The 18,331-nt window shown below is 43.8% G+C and overlaps 1 protein-coding gene across 3 annotated transcripts; it reads right to left on the bottom strand.

Annotated features, from left to right (window-relative positions):
• Window positions 1-1,740: 1,740 nt before the first annotated feature.
• Window positions 1,741-17,630, bottom strand: LOC148317370 (liprin-alpha-3-like). Of its 3 annotated transcripts, XM_088284315.1 has the most exons (31): window positions 17,419-17,626; window positions 13,652-14,383; window positions 10,890-10,991; window positions 9,807-9,971; window positions 9,607-9,681; window positions 9,443-9,502; window positions 9,146-9,274; window positions 8,776-8,868; window positions 8,113-8,165; window positions 7,781-8,009; window positions 7,534-7,617; window positions 7,325-7,456; window positions 7,190-7,252; window positions 6,993-7,072; window positions 6,697-6,883; window positions 6,437-6,627; window positions 6,103-6,346; window positions 5,878-6,017; window positions 5,645-5,793; window positions 5,474-5,570; window positions 5,306-5,387; window positions 5,023-5,223; window positions 4,876-4,938; window positions 4,350-4,376; window positions 4,086-4,261; window positions 3,911-4,008; window positions 3,660-3,835; window positions 3,481-3,549; window positions 3,132-3,294; window positions 2,769-2,837; window positions 1,741-2,679 (listed from the first exon to the last, which is right to left on the bottom strand). In XM_088284315.1, exons 2-30 carry the CDS (start codon window positions 13,997-13,999, stop codon window positions 2,785-2,787), a joined length of 3,729 nt encoding a protein of 1,242 aa, XP_088140441.1. In that variant the 5' UTR covers window positions 14,000-14,383; window positions 17,419-17,626; the 3' UTR covers window positions 1,741-2,679; window positions 2,769-2,784. The 3 variants fall into 3 exon arrangements, with proteins under 3 accessions (XP_088140441.1, XP_088140440.1, XP_088140442.1); XM_088284314.1 differs by having other exon boundaries at window positions 3,660-4,008; window positions 17,419-17,628; XM_088284316.1 differs by lacking the exons at window positions 1,741-2,679; window positions 2,769-2,837; window positions 3,132-3,294; ... (1 more) ...; window positions 3,660-3,835; window positions 3,911-4,008 and having other exon boundaries at window positions 4,093-4,261; window positions 4,350-4,606; window positions 17,419-17,630.
• Between the last annotated feature and the right edge of the window lie 701 nt (window positions 17,631-18,331).

Raw genomic sequence — 18,331 nt, 5'->3', positions numbered from 1 at the left:
AATCGAAATGGGGCTCGTATATTTGTTTTAGATTCCCGGAAGTTGTCCCTGGCTGCATTTCTCCTACTGACCAGGCGATGGCGACAATGTACGCCTGAAGACGGTCCATGTATGGGCTAATAGTTGTCTATGGGCTGATATTTGTGCCACTAGAAACTGAATGTGAATTGCTTGACATGAATAATTGAATTGAAAACTGAATTATTAAATTAAAAAATTACATTTGAATGACAAAAAATGTATATTTATTGTTTAATTTGAATCAGAATTTTTCAATCGGATTTTTTTTTTTGTTATGAAGCGTTTCCCAATAAACTTGAAAATGAATTTATGACTGTAAAATGCGTTTTTGAATTCCTCCAAAAAGTGCACATCACTAAAAATTCAATACTGCATATGCTCACATTCAGTTCGCCGAGTAAAAATGGAAACTTCAGTGACTGACATACGGGAGCGTTAGAGTGCCACTAAGATTAGCAATGGATTCCAGGTACATAGATCTCCTCTTCAGCCAATCAGCACCTTCGTTTTGAAGACCGTAAACTGCATATTAGTATTGCCAGCCGCCATTGCACGGAACATAAAATATATATATAAAATCAAATATAAATGTAATACTATTTGATTTTTTTTCTGAAAGGAATTAGGAAATGAATAATAACTGTTTTATATTAAATTTAGTTTAGATTCCCGGAAGTTGTCAAAGACAGCATTTCTCATACTGACATTAATTTCTGAAGACGATGTGGTGTTGTGTCATGACTGCCAGGTTGCCGTACTTCATGCAACGTGATGACGTGACTATTCCCACGCTAAGCCAAAGCAGTCACCATGACAAGCCACCAGACGACGCTAGTGTGCAAATCGCCGTTGAACTAGCAAGAGAAGAAGGTCGCCTTACAATGGCGGACGTGACGTTAGGCCTGCAGGTCAATTGGAGACAGGTGTGTACCAAGGGGATCGTCACGTGCAATGACTGCAATGATTTATATGTAAAACATCTATCTAATTATTTTTGTATTTAATTATTTATATATTTAATTAGTTTGACGGATAAAATTAATTCACGAAACACTGCAACGTGGGACCATGAAAATATTAAATACATAAAGAATTAAATACATAATTAATTAAATTCATAAATAAATTGAATACAGAAATATATGATTTTTTTACATATAATCATTGGTAAGTTAATTAATTAATGACACCTTTATTAATACGACATATAATTAATGAAACATTTAATTATTCAATGACAATTTTAATTAAACATTTCATGGTGTATTTATTAATTAAATTTTGGCACTTTCAGTCCTCCACCTGGGTATCATGACATAACACGACATCGTCTTCACGCGCTACGTTGTCGCCATCATCTGGGCAGTAGGAGAAATGCTGCCGGTCAACGAGAATAAATGCTGTCGGTCAACTAGAATATAATACAATACAAACCTGAATTTAAATGTTGGTGATTCGATATTAAAATGAAAATCAAATAACCAGTCGTTTTTCTATTTTTAAAAATTGTTTTCAAACGTAATATCCAATGACCAAAAGAGTCACGGACAGTTAGTCAACGACGGCATTTCTCGTACTGACCAGGAGGTGGCGCTATTTACTATAGGGCTCAAGCCTAATTATAGAATGGTGGTTTCTCTTAAACGGAATCCTTTTGTTAGCTATGTGCAAACACAAGGTTGAAATTAAGAGGTAGTAAAATAACTTCCGGAAGCATCACACAGGTTTCTTTGTTTTTTAATTACAGCTTTTACAATCATGATCATTATTATTGTCATATTATATTCAGTTATCATCACTATTCTCCAGTAATATCAACGTAACCCATAGGACAAATTGTTTTTCCAAAATGTACACATACAAGTAGCATATCTTCACTGTCCATCATTTTAAAACATATTTATTTTTGTTAAGCTAAAATGAAATTACCATCCATCTTAAAAGTATGAAATGAACATATAGTTTACACGCATACATACTGTACATACATACAATAGCAATTGTCATTTTAAAAAAATGATAAAAATAAAATACACACATTGTACAAAGTTCGTATACCCAAGCTTCCACATCATTAGATGACTGACGTTCACTCTAAAATGGTTGATTTTGGCATGCATATGAACACAAATGCGTTCTCTTATTTTCCGCTTTACACGGGTCATACTGCAATTAGCTTATCGCTTCATTGTCTGTCCTGTTCACATTTGTGCCTCTCACATATATTTTATGGCTTCAGAACATACATGTAAACCAGCAAAAACCATCCTGAACTGTGATGTTACCAAGAGTTGATTTATCATTGATTAAATTATAATCCAATTCAACTGAAAGAATGTGAGCATTGTTCTGAACAGGGGTGTTTTTCTTTTTCTTCCTGCGCAAAAAACTATAATTTCAATGTGTCAGTATTGCCTTTGCACACTCAAAAACAGAAGTTGAATTCACAATAGGCGTTGGTCACTTTCTACAGAATTAAACAGCATCATGCCACAACGATGGATTGAGAGATAAAGACAGAGAGATGATTAAAAAGGCATCCATTCCTTATAATATCTTTTGACCTCATTCACTCAAGAGTCTTTGAGATGCGCGACTCCAATGTCGCTTGTCACTTCATTTTTGTCTTTTTCCTCAGATCAGGACGGTGGTAGAGGTCTGCAAAGTCACAGAGAACACAACAATCAGGTACGGCATAAAGCTTAGCTTGTATTGGGGATGTCACCAAAAAAAAAAAATACTCTCACCTGATGTGCTTTTGTCTTAGCAGGAATATGTTCTCACCGACGCCGACTCTCCTCTTTGACCCGAGTTCACTTACGGCAAGAATGTAAAACGTTATTTATCAACCATCTGGCAAGTCTCTTTTTACTGTCATTTAAACTGACAACTTCAAACGCTCACATGTTCGGCAACACATTTATTGCCTCAATTGCACTGCATCAACTCTCTCACATACCCCGAAAAGGTCAACAAAAATATTAGAAACACCTCCAAATTTTATATTTGCACGATTGCAAACCACACCCGCGATCATAAAATCATAAATAAATCAGTTCATTTATTAGACAGCCAATCACACTTTGAAGTGGCAATGTCCCTTTCCTCACCTTCACTCTGGACTTTCCTCAGGGTGACGGAAGGGGTCGAGATTGCGGAGGCACGGAAGTTGGCCGGTAACGTTTCCGAAGAGTCGGAGGTCACGCCTCGGAGGTCTTTCTCCCGGAACATCTTTCTCCACGAGGGTGACCGTGTGAACGTTTTGGTGCCGTCCTACGGTACGACACAATGAGGTAATGGCAGTCATTAACCGTAACTGCCCGCCCCTCCCCTCGCTACACGCAGCGATTGGGCAATTAGCTACGATGTGAGTAAAAAAACGGAGATATTTCTCCGCAAAAAAATAGGAGGGATTGCAAATCAACACATGGTCTCAACTGATTATTCTCCTGGCAGTACCTCATCTGGCCTCCTCTCTGTTCCCATGGAGATGAGAGCATTGTACTCCTTTTCCAAGAGCTGTCTTGCCTGCAGACCAAGACGATTAGTTTCAATGTAATCGTTTGGGCACTTGAGGAAGAACCCATTCCTCACAGATGAGATGGATAAGTTTTTTTTTTTCTTTTTTTCGTGAATACCTGCGTGTTCTGATTGGGTATCTGGAGAAGAAGGGCCAAGTCAGTGTAGTCGAAGGTGTCATCGAGAGCCAGCAGGGCCCCGTGAACTCCACTTTCTAACAGGTTGTCTGCAAACTCTTTGAGCCCGATGGACTGCACCCAACACATCACTCGCTCGTTGGACCACACCATCACATCTGAGGAGAGGCGCACATCGAGGACAATCAAATCGACACGAGACTCGGTGGTCGAAAACAGGAAGTTGCCATCACCTTGGTTCTGATGCTGACTATCCTCCCTCCTCCTCTCCAGCTCCTTCCTGTCATAGTTCAAGCGCTTCAAGCACATGATCCCGTAATGAAGACTCACCCTGCAGATTTTTCAGAGCGCACGGGTGAAGAACGGACCGATAAAAAGCCGCAGATGAAAATATCGGCAATAATTCACCTGTGGAAACTGTCCACCATCTTGAGCTGGCCCCTCAACTCTTTTTTGGTGAGGTGATCGAGCATTCGGGCGTCCACCAGTGACTCCATGAAGTAGGAGCGGTATTGGGGTAAACCTAAACTGGGCAGCCACTCATTTCCCACCCATTCGTGGTTCATATCGCCGTAAGCAAGGATCTGTCGATACAAAACGGCCATTTTTAATTCGAAAACAAAGATCTTCAGAACTTTGACAAAAATCATGGCATTGACGTCTTCAACTCACCTGATCCCAGCTGAACTCTTTCTGCTCCTTTGCGGTTCGAGATGGGGAAATAGTAAAAGAGAAGAGAGATGGAGAGGGGCGCATAGATGGGGAAAAAAGCGTGTGGTTGCGTATGTGTGCGTTACGGTGAAAACCATTTGAGGAGAGGGAAGGCAGAAGAAGGAAACGTTTTTGTTAGTGAGAATTAGTCGGAAAGAAAACGCAACATCTGCACAGATTTGACGGGAGCAGTTAGGGAAAGGCGTTGCCAAACAGGCCTAATAAAAGACAAAGAAAAAGAAAAGAAAAAAAAAAACATGTCAAGGTGATGAAACATCAAAATGACTGAAGGCATGACTAGAGCGCAGGTGTCAAACGCCGGTCCTCGAGAGCCTCTTTTTTATCGATTAACGCGATAAGGATCGTTATCAGAGCTTGCTAACGAGGACTGGACTTTGACACCTGTGGACTAGAGCAAACTAACATTTTCAGTTTTCGGGATCTTTTTGCACACTGAAGGACAAAATGAAAATAAATTCCGGCTTACTGGTTTCGTGGCAGCAGCGAGCGACTCCATCTCAGCGTGCGTCATCCAGATGTTACTGGTTGACTGGAATAGAATTCAAAATGAGTCTTCGTTCTCCCGACAGCTCGTTCGGTTTTCAGACAAAACGATAATGTCTCGTTCCCTTACAGAGCGGGTGCTTGCCGGCGCCGACGGGCTGGTGAGGGAAACCATTTCCTGAATGGCCAGGCGGAGTTTGAGCCGGTGCAGCGGGTTGCTGATGCCAATCTCTCTTTGGATCTCGGTGTCCGAGAGGTTGGCCATAATGGCGCCGCTCTTCACGTTGGCGCGGCACGCTGCGACGTACCATGCCGGCATTCCGACCCACAACTGCAGAAACGGCAATCTTTTGTAGGCCGGTGATAAAATTAAAAAATAAAAAATAAAAAAAAGTTCTGTCAGGGCGTCGTACCTCAAGCCATGTAACAACCGTTGGCCCGTCCCACGAGGCAAAAGGCAAACCCTGGCGACAAGCCTCCTCAAGCAGGTCGTGCCTGGCAAGGGAGTGAAATTTTGAAAGTAGAACATAAGAAAAAAAAAATGTAGTATGCCAATTTTAGAAGGAAAAAAAAAATCTGACTTCTTTTTGCTTCGCCGGTCTTTTTCAACTGTTCCGGTACCGAGTTTGGCCAGTCCCAACGGGTCGGCTGGGCCCAAGTCATCTGACGGTGTTGAGGCTGGATTTTTTTTCCACATAAAATGTTCAGTTGGAAGATCAAAACCAAAAATGTTTTGATGTCAAGACACACACCTAAAGAGGTAGACTCGCGTCCAGGTGCACCGATCCGCCCCTTTTCCTTTTTCCCAAAGAGACGGCCGATGGACGACTTGATGCTTTTCTTTTTGCTGGCTTTGTGGAGGGAATCCTGGCTCGCCGTGATGGCCCCGTCAGCGGACAGACTAAATCGAAACACACCAGGCGAGTGACGGGCCCAACCCGCCACTTTCTGTTCGTCGGGAGGCACGAGAGTCCACAATTCTTACCTGCGAAATTCTCGGTGATCATCGAGACCTGCTCCTGGGTGAGTGTGCGTCATTCGGTCCAGTCGCAGAGCTCGAGGGACGGCGGGCGGGTTGGAATCGATCAAGGCTAGCGCTCGGCATTCTTCGCCATCTTTGCTGTTCTGCATTGGGGAGGAGTTGATTTGATTTCCCAATGGATTTATTATTTATTTTTTTTGTAAAAATGTCTATGAGCCAACTTTGTACCTGTCGGTCATTCTCCCTGGCCGGAGAATGCGGCAGGCGAGGGGTGGAGTGGCCAGAACTCGGGGGTGAGGGAGACGCCAACGTAGACGAGGTGATGGAAGGGGTCATGTACCCCCGCCCGACACTGTCCCGACCTCCGAGCGAAGAGGGCGGAATTGGGGGCGCGTCTAGCGCCACGCTGCTAACCCGACTCTCAATCTCCTCCGCCCTCAACTCTGTGCTCTCCTTCTCCTCCTGGATGAGCCTGAGAGCACCACCGGAAAGCACAGTCATGAAATCACCCCAAATAGCGCTGGAATTTCAAATCAGTCGCCTTGTGAGCAATTCAATTTACTTAATCTCCTTGTTGATGGCCTCCAGTTGCTCCTGTAGCATAATGGCTAAAGTCTGCACATCCGTCTGCCCGCTCGGCGAGAGCAGCTCCGACCCAAACAGAGTCTCTCGATCATCTTCGTCGTCAGAGCACACCCCTTCCACGCCCTCGAACCCCGGACCCATCATCGTGCCGGCGTCCCATTCACCATACTGCAAGGAGAGAATAATCGCAAGATGTGAAGCGAGGCGCGTGGAATGATGTCATCATGAGATGAGCACCTTGCTACAGTCGTCCCGAGCTTGACCCCAGCGGCCGCGGTGAGTCCGCCTGACCACCACCCCACCGGTGGAGTTGCTGTAGCCAGCCGGGAGGGAGCCCCCGCCCTGGGGGTACCGCAGCTCCGAGGCGCTCCCCGGAAGAGATCTTCGGAACAAGGTGGACGGAAGTGAGCTCACGCTGCCCGCCCTGCAGTGACACACGGAAATCTCTCGGTATTCCGTCACAGACACTCGGGCAGTACTTTGGTATGTGGTATAAATCAACACTTTTTTTTTTATGGTTCATTATGACGAACCTGGAATAAGATGAGCCAGGCCGTCCCCTCAGCTGGTCCAGCTCCAGTTGGATCCGTTCCAGCTCAGCAAGGAGCTGCTCCTAGAATACAAAGGAGAAAGTCGCAGACATCACCTTGTACATTCATGTTTGTCTCAGCGGGAATGTTGAGCGTCTGGTTCGGATTAGGAAAACACGGTAAACATGACAGCTCAAAACCTTATTAGCCAGAAGGTCATCCTGGATTTTTTTCATATTGGCCAGTTCTTCGGAGAGAGCGTTCTAGAAAATAACAAATGAAATGATTTTTTTTTTTTTAACACCACAAAAGTGTTAATAAGTAATGGAGGTTACCTTTTCTTCCAGTGCTGCCATCCTCTCTTTAAGATGGAGCTGAAGTCGCTCGTTGGACTCCGACAGAAGTTTGTCGACGGTATCTGAGAGTCGCTTGTTGTGTTCGTCGTTCATTTTTTCCCTCTGCCTTGCCTGATTGGGCCAAGTAGATGCCGCATGTTACACAACAGGAAACCTTTAAAGTCGTAATGAAGCGACATAATATGTACTCGTTGTAGCTCTTGGTTCTTTTCTTCGAGTTGAGCTTCCATTTGCCGTAGCCGCTCCTCAAAATTACCGTGGCGTTCTTCTGCCTAGAAGAAAACTTCAGTCAAACAATCGGGACAAAAAAAATCTGTACATACTAAATTATCACCTCCGAGGCTCTAACCCCAGTGACGAAAACTTTTTTTTTCTGCAACAGTTCGATCACCTGACAAAAATATCCAAGAGCACTTTCAGATTGTTCCCGCGTACCTTGTTGAGCGCCGCAACCCTTTGTGCGAGCTGCGCTTCGATCTCAGGCAGCGTCTCAGCGCGTTGCAGCGTTTGCTGGAGCTTCTGCTTGGCTTCATCCAGACGCTCCTGCAGTTGGCGGTTCTTCTCTTCACTCTGCCTATGGAGGGACTCCTTGCTGGCCAGCTCGTTTTCCAGCTTGTCCTTGATGTCATGGAGGGATGTGGCTTCCCTTTGGGCGCTTAGGTACCTGCGGCACCACACCGGCTCGGATTGTAACTGCTTTATGTGGATAATTCTACGTTTTCAATTTTGTGGCGTTGCCGATGTAATTTGATGTCAATAACGGTTACCTGCGTTCTAGTGTTGTAATCCTTTCCTCCATGTCCTCCCTTTGGCAAAGCGCCTGAAAGAGAAAGATGATGTATCAAAAACATTCTAGTATATCAAGGTCCAAGCCAGGGGTGGGCAAACGTTTTGATTGGCGGGCCACAATGGGTTCTAAAATTTGACAGAGGGGCGGGACCAGGAGCAGACGGATGGAGTGTTTTGGTAAACTCATCTCATCGGAGAAAAAAAATAAAATGAAAGTAAACAAACGCATTACAACAAAATATATGTCTTTGAAAAAGCACAGAATTTAGAAAATAAAACATGAACAATGTTTATTCATTTGATTTCTTACAAGTTCGGCGGGCCGGATTAAAACGTTTAACGGGCCGCATGTGGCCCCCGGGCCGTAGTTTGCTCACTACTAGTACGCTATATGATTTTTTTTAGAAGTAGGCAGAGAAGAGGAGGGTTGTTTATTTTTACACTTGATGGGTCAGGCAGAAACTCGAGAGAATTTATTAAGACAAATGGGAAATATTTTGAACGGTGACTAAAATGCACCCTTCAAATGATATTCTCAATGACATACTGTCTGCACGTTATGTTTGGCTATCCACCGGGAGCCCCTGGAGTGAAAAGAGCTCAAGGTTTTGGCCAGCACAGGACAGACTGGCCCGACAAACCTCTTTCACTTCCCGTTGGAGCTTCTGATTGGCCTCCTCCGACTTGGTCACCTCCCTCCTGGCGGCCGCGAGCTGTTCCTCTATTTCGCCAACCTGCCGAGATGCCACGAATGGACACGGGACGGTAACCGAGGTGAGTCAGTACACGATAGTGAGTGTAAATCGATAGTGACAGTGATTCATTCCAAATCGCTCGTGACACAAAGCTAAAACATCCCGACTTGGGCAGGTCACGTGTATCACTTTATTGGGTTGGCGAGATCCACCATGTGCACAATCAAGCCTGGATGAAAGTCTTCATTCCTCGGTGAGGCAAAATGGGGTGCAGTGTATGGAGAAAAAAAAAAAAAAGTGTGGACGCAGCACTGACCTGCCGACACATGAGGGCCAGCCTCTCTCTTAGCTGGGACAGTTCGGCTCTCTGACGCTCTATTTCTACCTCCCGCTGTCTTTCCAGCTCGCTGTCCTCCAGGCCAGAGGCGGGACCGTTGGGTAGTCGCTGAGGTGGCGACGACGACAACAATAATGAAAAAATAAATAAAAAATGGGAGTGAGGAAGGTGACGGGAAGTAAAAATCACACTCATGATACCCATACATCCACTTTTCTACTTGCTCGCTAACACGTATACAAAAATAAAACCAACATCCATAAAACCCTCCCTTACATCTTTCCCGCCGTCCACCCCTTGTTGACGCCTTTTAATTTGGTCTCTTAAAGAGATTACCTAGAAAGGAGGACACAAAGCAGGCCAACATGGAATAATATTCAACATGAGTTTGTACGAGTGAGTACGTATTCGTTGGGGGAGGCAAATGAATGTGACTTCACCTCTTGAGAAGACGCTGCTAGTTGATCCTCCAACATGGACACCCGCTCGAGGGCCACTCGGAGACGCTCTCGAACCTGCGGGAGGGGACAGGGATGGGGTTCGTTAGTTGTTCAGTTAAAATATGAAAATGAAAGTGCGACCGTGTCAAAATAAATATCAGGGGTTTCGTTGAAAACACAAAGGCTTTATTGTGAGCCACCTTCTCATCCAGAGCCTTATGGTGCTCAAAAAGAGACTTGAGGGCCTTGAGGACTTCCACCTCACTGGAGACCCCCGCTGGTGACTGGGCTTGCCTCTTGACCACCGTCATCCTAAGGCTGCGCTCGTGACGGGACACCAGGCATTCCAGGTGCTCCAGCAGCAACTGTCAGAGTGAGTCGGTTTGAGTGGGGAGGAGAAGACATACATTTTTTTTAAATTCAGTGTCCCACCCGCGTGTACGACCACAACGGGTGAGAAAGATAACACTGAGGCTGCGCTCTTAAATATATTTATTTTAAAAAAAAAACAACAACAAAAAAACAACAACAACAAAAAACAATAAATATATTTTTTATTTAAAAAAAATTATATATAAAAAAAAAAAAGTACAGATGCGCTGTTTGGGTCAATGTGATTCAAACTTCTGGGTTGTTTTGGACAAAACAACATTTGGGTTCATTTTGTACAAAAAAAAAATATATATATTTTTTTTTACCAAATTAATTACATTTGACTCAGCAGTTTTAAAATGCACTATAAATACAGCTGGGTTATTTAATCAACCCAATTATTGTGTTGTTTGTGTTGAGTCATACTTTTTGGGGGTAAAATTTTTTGAGTAACAAAACTGTTGGGTCAAATTAAGCCAATCGTGAGTTATTTAATTATTGCATATGCAGCGCTGAAAAACTTGTATATTGAATGGCTGCTGGACCAAAATTAATAATTAAAAAAAAAAAAAATTGGTCAATAATTGGACTGACCCACTGACCTCTCTGGGTTGTTTTGTACCCAGCTTTTACTTTTACAAAGTTGGGTTAATTGACTTTAGTAGCAGGTCGGTCCAATTAACACAATATTTTTGGGGACTCAGCAGTTTAAATCAACGAACATACATGGTACATACTTTTTGGGTTATCCATTTTATCCCAAAAGCTAGGTCAAATGAATAACCCAATTCTTGGTTCAAATCGAGTGTCCATTTTTGAGCCAGCAATTTGGGTTCACGTGAACCCAAATTGTCTTATTTCTGACCCAACGGTTTTGAGCGTGAATGCAAAATGGCTGCTAAACATCTTACACGTGTGTTGTTTCTCTCCGCCTTGAGCTCAGCAATCTCCTCCTCCCTCTCCAGAAGCTGCTCGCGGCAAACGTTGAGCTCTTTCGTCAACACAGCAAACTCCTGCAGCACACAAGAGATGCATTCAGGGGCCGACTAAACAAACCATCTAAACGGCGCGGCGTTTAGAGCGTGGATGTGTGTTTTAAGGGGGGCATGAAAACAACCCAGGCCAAACATAAAAATATAATTCCGAACCACAGAAAACATAAGCCGCACAATAGAAACAAAGCCCAGCTGCGACCAGGAGGAAGGCTGTGATGTAAAACAACATAATAATCATGCAAATCACTGACACACTTTCCGCTACTCGCCTTGTGAACACATGGACGCATTACATCACACGGTTACACAATGGCCCTACACTGGAATGCACGAGAGACCCCGCCCCAAATATCAACCTGACAAACACGGTGTCAATGTAGATGAGGATACATTTGCAGCTTTGAAGCAGGACACTGTCGTGTCACAGAAAAAAAAGAGCAAGCTGTATGCATTTTATTCAGTTGGTCTAAATGGTGATGTAAAAAAAAAAAAAAAATTGTAACGCGTGATCTCAGACGTTTTTAGTTAGTGTGTTTGAGCTCGGAAAGATGGACAGAAGCGACGGCTCAATGTGAGAAGAGAAACGAGCCAAAGAGAGGTGGCTGCAGATGGCGACACAGTGGGTCTTTGGGACTGATGGGATTGTTTCGGCTTTGGATGACGCTCAGATTCTCACTTGGCCCGCCTTGTTCTTTTTTGTCTTTTTCCATTTCACGCAATTTTTTTTTTCTTTTAAATATATGTGAACGCAAACATCATCCAGTCTTGATTTGTGATCAATAGCAAAAATACACACTGTAGTGTAAGAAACACTTAAGTTCACAGTCACACTCTGAATCATTGTCGAAATAATTCATTGAACACGTCATTATTATCATTTTTATGAGGCTATATTTATTAAAACACCCTGTGGGGGCTGCTGTCACATATGGACACAAAAAAGTCTCCAAGTGCCCATTTTACAGATCTGCTAACCGTGGAGGTCTGCTTGCAGTTCCTTCTAAATATAATTTGCGTGCGTCTGCATGGACTCCAGCGAGTCTTTTTCTGACAAAAAGACAGAGCGCAGCTCACCTGCTCTGAATTTAAAGGGAATGAGTGGAATGGCGTTCCTTGGTCTGGAAATATGCTGACTGTTCACTCCCACAACGGCGCAAACACAATTTTCTACCTACCACAAGCCCAATTAATTTGTTGTCCAGTTGTATTTGATTAATTGTTCAGCCCTACTCCATTAACTAAATGAATGAACTTTGACCCTCAAATAAAAATCATTAGCTCTTAAGCTGGAAACCAGAAATAAAAAAAAAAGCTCATTTCAGTAAATTCACCCCGCCCAAAATAAAAAAATAAATAAGATGTCTTCTTTCAAATTGTTTAATTAAAGACAATGCGAGTATCATGTCCTAGTATCGTTCCACAACTCACAGATGAAGACTCTCGATTAAGCTATTTCCTGCTCACACGTTTCCCTCTGCGGGCTCCTTGCAGGATTCTCAACATTACAGCTGAGAAGACAGCGGAGTGTGACAGCAAAGTAAACATGCCTGTGAACGCCTCACACACAGTCGGAAGTGGGGGATTGATCCCAGAGGAAACCGCCAAAGCTGTTCATCATAGCTGGAGGAGAAAATCCTCAAATAACTCTCATTATTAATCAGCAAATCCTCCCAGCATACTAAGGAGGATTCCTAGACTATCAACTATTCATTCAAGTTGGGCTTCCACCATTTGGCAAATATCTTGCAGCATTATTTATCACCGGCACCTGATTACACAACAAGTGTAAATCAGAGAGGGACTTTCAAACCCGCTCGAAACATTAGCGAGGGTGCACGGAGGAGTATTTTAGCATTCACTTAGCGTGCTGCTTGAACTGTCACTGCAAAGGCTTACTGTCTCATGAGCTCACTTCACAGCCAAGGACTCAGATGCCAGCAGACTGTGATAGGACATGGCAGCAACAGTTACCTCACACGCTGCTTGCTTCCTTTAGGCAGCCACACAAAATGTACGCATCAATCTCATTGGTTTTCATTTGAAATCAAAAGTAATATTCAGTTTCCATAAATGGCATTTGGTGAATAATCGAATTGTGATTTTGTTACCCTTCAATATTATGATTGCGATTTGAGGTGATGATTATTTTTAAGGTCCTCTTCCAATGTTTTTTTTTTTTTAAGTATAGTAAAGCTTATCCGCTTTATTTTGACGTAAATATATTTTTTTAAACATTAGTCTTACAATAAAATAATTCCGAAATTGCTGCCTTTGCGATTTGATAATTGCATTCCACTAAATTATGTCAATTTCAATTATTTTACGGACTAGAAGGTGCACCCGCATATATAACCCGCAGCAACTCTTTTTTGAACAAAAAAAGAAGAAAAAAATAAACGATATACAAGCCGAATCGGACTATAAGCTGCAGTTTTTTATGTTGAAAAGAACGATTTTGTACTGTGAATGCACATAAATGTACATAAATAGATTGTTAAAACAGTGCCATTTAACACAGCAACAACTTTGCTATTTAAAACAGAACAGACCCATGAGAAAAAAAAAAATAGAGATTTATTTTGTGTATTTTCTGAACTCTAGAGCTCCCCCTACTGGTGAAATACGCTAATTGCTCGTTCGTACTCTAATGTTGTGACCGCACACGCAATCTGACGCACCTGCGGCAGGGCAATGGAGAGTTGCCTCTGAAGAGAGTCCTTCTCATGGCTGAGCTCTCGAAGACGTAGCTGCGCCGTTCCCAAACTCTCCTGCGTCTCCCTCAGGTTCTCCAGCAGCCTCTCCCTCTCCGTCAGCATGTTGACCATCAGAGACTCCAGGTTGCCCGTGCTGCCTCCTTCGTCTCCACCGCCGCCTCGGATATCCCTCCCGCCAAAGCCCCCCCCTCCTCCTGCTCCCACGGTACCGCCCGGGCCTCCCACCCCGGTCCCGGCAGGAGAGGAGGAGCCCCCGGCCGTGCCGCTTCGCCCATCCTCAGAAATGGTGGGCATCACCTCGCACATCATCATGAGACCGGTGAGTTGGTGTCAACAACAGGAGGCTTGCCAAAAAAAAAAAAAGTCTTGGCTTTTACGAGATTGTACGAGCAATGTTAATACGACGCTCAAAATGTAAAACTTTACATTTCTGTCGAACTATAATCCCTTTTCTGAGCATATTTTCCTGTTTTTATTGCTCCTTTTTTCTCGTTTTGAAAAAGTCCCACTCTGCGTGGTAAGTGATCCGAATGCTTATGAGAAGGCTGAGGGGGGGGGCAGTTTCTACGGGGAAGCCTTTCTGTGGGTGGCTGCGGTGGGCAGAAGGCGACAACGGGAGAAATATCGGACTTGAGGAGGGGATGTGCACCTTGACTGCGTCCTCAAGGCAGCACTTCTCACTGCAAAGTGCAAAAGCTGCAAAAGAAGAAAATGCACAAAGTCAGACACGCCTCACATGCCGCAATGATAACAGGCAAACTTTTAGGGATATTTGTTCCAGGTTCGGGGATAATGATGCTTACGCCCCCAAGATTCAACTAGTATGGCCGTTTCGAGCGCCCCGTTGTCAACCATGAGTGCGTGCCAATACAAATTGTGAGAAGGGGTGGGGGTATTTTTTTTAAGTGCCGCACCGATGGGGCAACTCTCTTCTCAATAGTGAGTCACATTGAGAAGACATTTTCACTTCACTTCAATATCCAAAAGTTATTAAACCGTACTTATTTAAATGATCCCTTTTTTGTCATATTTTCTCACAACGCAAGCATTTGGTCTCATTAAATGGTAGAAGTGAACCTAAATTTCTTCAACTGTCAGAGGCAGAGAGATCGCACTTCCCCTCGGCCTCGTTGTGCGAAGCTAAGCTAACACGCGGCCTCATAGCCACGGCGAGGTGGTATTGATCTTCCTATTTTCCTTTTGACCATAAATGAAGAATCTGACGCAAGGGCTTTGAAAATGCGATCTCACTCGACTTATCTTCAGTTAATCAGCGTTGCCGACTGCATATTGCGCTCATCCTGAATTTCCTCTCTCACAGATTACGGCCTCTATGTCACAGAGCGAACCGGCGGCCAAAAAAATGCAATGGATTGCACATTAATAGAGTGTGCTGTGTTATTCTTTCCCTTTTTTTTTAAAAATTCTTCTCTGTCTCAGCCACAAGACCGTTATACGCGTTCCATAGAAAACGAATACGGTCGCAAAAACTTTTGTGAACATCCATTCAATCCATTTCTATACCGCTTCTCCTCACTGAGGTCATAGGTTAACTGGATCTTATCCCAGCTGACTTTGGTGAAAGGCAGGGTTCACTTCGAACTGGTTGCTATGGAGCAAACGAGTAACAAAACGCTTCACATGAGCTGGCTAACCACACTTGGCATTTTCATTGCGTGTCCCGGGAAATAAAGTCCGCCGGTGGACGGTTAACTGATGCAAAACAGAGCTTGCACTGTCCGCATTTACTTAAATTGCACTTAATTCTTGCCTGGAAGGTGGACGTGAGACATTTTCAGTTGGGAGTAGTTGCAAAACAAATATTAACAACAGATAGTAATCAGAGATGTTTTACAGACATAAATGTGACACACCTCTAAATCAAGCATTGAATCCGTCAAATGTTGGCCTCTAAGACCTCTTAAGACTGCCCATTTTCTAGAACATAAAGAATTTTCTGGATCGTGATCAGGACTGGAGCCCTCCCACCTGGTTTGAGGCATCCTCTCATTTGTGTGGATAACAACGTCCTGACATCCGTCCCCCCTTAAGAGTGTCTCATTTCTTGGGAAGAGAGGCCCCAATGAGCAGTTTTGCCAGCAGGCGAGTGAGCAGCTGATCGGTATGCAGGACAGACTTTCACCAGCCATGCTGGGGAACACCTGAAATTTAGAACTGAACAAGCATTTGGGGATTGAAGGTGAACTACTGAGACCGAGATGACTGAGGCGAGGCTCCCAGTTTTACCAACGCATTTGGCCCAACTCTCAGCTTCTAACTTTGTGGGAACAGTTTGGGGATCTTTTTTCCGTTCTGGCATGACCAGACCACAATGCACAAAAATCTTTTCAGGTTAGTAATGTCTCGATTGTTGAAAACAGTCTTCAAAATGTGTATCAACAAATACAACACTGTATATATTTCGTGTCTTATTCGGACATATCACTGTTGATTCTTTCCTTTCGAGAACATTTCTGTATCTTTTGGGTCCTGCAAGGGTAAAAAGCCTTTGGTAGCCACTTATTATTTTTTTAAATGGTATTTTACCACCTTTATTTATTATATAATAATTTTTGAAGCAATTAAGTGAAATATAATTATTTCCAACACATACAATTTTATTTATATAGTGCATTTCACATAAAAAAAAATATACATTATATATATAATAATAATATAATAACATTTAAGCATAAAACTCAATTTTAAGTTGTATTAATAACCTGTGCATGACCTTGTCACCCACAGTGAAATTCATTATGTACTGTCTAGGAGTGTACACCTCGAGTACAGTACAGTACTATAGAGCAGAGTCAACAATGGGGTGTGGGGGGGGGGCGGTGTTCAAATCTCCTATTGCCTACAAGATGACTCGTAAATGACACCTGCAACTCGACTAAACTAGAATCACAAAAACTAGTAACGAACCCCCTCTGGTCCACTTCTAATGCCATAAACGGCTACCCCCCCCCCCCCCCCCCGCTCCCTCCACCCATGGGTGAAGAAACGCATCATTGGAATCGATCAGTGACTGTCGGCAGCTGCTTTGCAGGGATGAAAACACCCGGAACCGAACCATACACGCCTTTTTTTTCTTTTTTTTTTACATTTCCACAAGAATCCACAAGCATGCACATGCACGAATGGAAAGAATGACGAGATGACAGGACGACGATGATGTCCATCGCTGACTAAGATAGATGGAGGAAGCAGCCCTCGAATGCATTTTTTCCCTAGTAAAACATCCAATATGTGTGTGCGTGTGCGCGCGCGCGCGTGTGTGTGGTTTAAACGAGTCTTTTATGGCAAACATCACGATAAACCCCTGCCTGCCTGCATGCATGCATGGCGTGAATCCTGCGGAGCGCGTGTCACGAGGTGCACGCAAAATAAATGCATTAAGTAGAATTTCAATGCATTTATTTTCATTTTTTCAAAAGGCCTCAATCTCCTTTTATGTATAGCGAATAATAATCAGCACATTCAAGCCTTTCACGCTGCAAGGACTTGCAACTATGCAAGGTCCGCTCCGATCAGAATTGCTCCATATTAGGTGGTTATCGTTTAAGTAGCTTTGACTGGCCGTAGCCAACACAGCACACCTGTCAGTGCTTTGGTGACAGCACACACGTACACGCGCACGCACGGTAGTCTTCCTGCCTTTGCATTTTTTTTTTTTTAGCGTGCATGCATCCATTGTTTTGTCGCCAGCTACAAAGTTGCATCCTTACCATAGCCGCCGTGGATATATGTGGCGATAAATAGTCCTCCGGTCCATTTTTGCGTGGGTCGGCGCCCCTCATCCGGATCCGAGAAAAGCCCCACTCTTCCTAATGCGCGCGCGCGTGTGTGTGTGTGTGTGTTACCGCCCCCCCTCTTTTTTTTTTTTCCACATGTAAACGACGACGAAGAAGAGGAGCGGGGAGGGAGAGTGACGTTACGCCACCTTAGCACAGCCCCCCCCCCTTCTCGGTGGGATTGGAAGGTAATGGGTCTTAAAGAAACATTCTCTCAGCATTCTCCGCATCTCTGTGATTTATGCGCGTGCACGCCGAAGCTGATGCGGCTTGGGGGGGGGGGGGCGCAAATTGAGTGACAGACATTTTATTTGCAAACAGACAGTAATGCATTGCAGTGCGGCGCCCTGTGCACAACCCCATTAAAACACTAGGACGGTGTGTGTGTGTGTGTGTGTGCGTGCGTGTGTATGTATGTGGAGGGGTGGGGGGTTAATATGCTTAAAAAACTGCTGCAGGTGCCATAGAAAACCATAGTCACTATAACATCAATGGAACTTTAGGAACAGTGTAAACAATCCGTATCGTTCTATATTAATTCAATTTATTTTTTTATTCTCCAATTGCAGTCAAAAAATAAATCCCGACACATACATTGAATCTAATAATATCCTGGTTCCTGTTTGAATTTTTCTCTGACTTTGTGCACGCGGCTGGGTAAACATAAGGTGGTGCTGTCTTTAAGAGAGCAAGCCTGGGAAGGGATGATGTAATGTGCTCGCAGACAATGATGTCATCGACTAAGACTCGGCAAGGATTTAAAGTGACAAAGGCATTTTTTTTTTTGTGGGGCTCCGTCTAAATTCTGCGTCAGGTTTTTTTTTTCAGGGGAGCAGCAGCTGCACTC

This window comes from Idiotropiscis lumnitzeri, chromosome 20 (genome assembly GCF_059441095.1).
Source record: "Idiotropiscis lumnitzeri isolate Australia: NSW breed Sydney's pygmy pipehorse chromosome 20, RoL_Ilum_1.0, whole genome shotgun sequence".
Taxonomy (NCBI): Eukaryota; Metazoa; Chordata; class Actinopteri; order Syngnathiformes; family Syngnathidae; genus Idiotropiscis; species Idiotropiscis lumnitzeri.
This window is presented reverse-complemented; position numbering and strand designations above follow the sequence as displayed.

Bases quoted from the DNA above. Each gene is read 5' to 3' on its own strand.
- LOC148317370 (XM_088284314.1), bottom strand. From the start codon at position 13,999: ATGATGATGTGCGAGGTGATGCCCACCATTTCTGAGGATGGGCGAAGC. The intron at 8,869-9,145 runs GTCAGTGCTGCG...GCATCTCGGCAG, and splicing joins TGGCCCTCATGTGTCGGCAG to GTTGGCGAAATAGAGGAACA. The intron at 4,262-4,349 runs GTGAGTTGAAGA...TTGTATCGACAG, and splicing joins AAGAGTTCAGCTGGGATCAG to ATCCTTGCTTACGGCGATAT.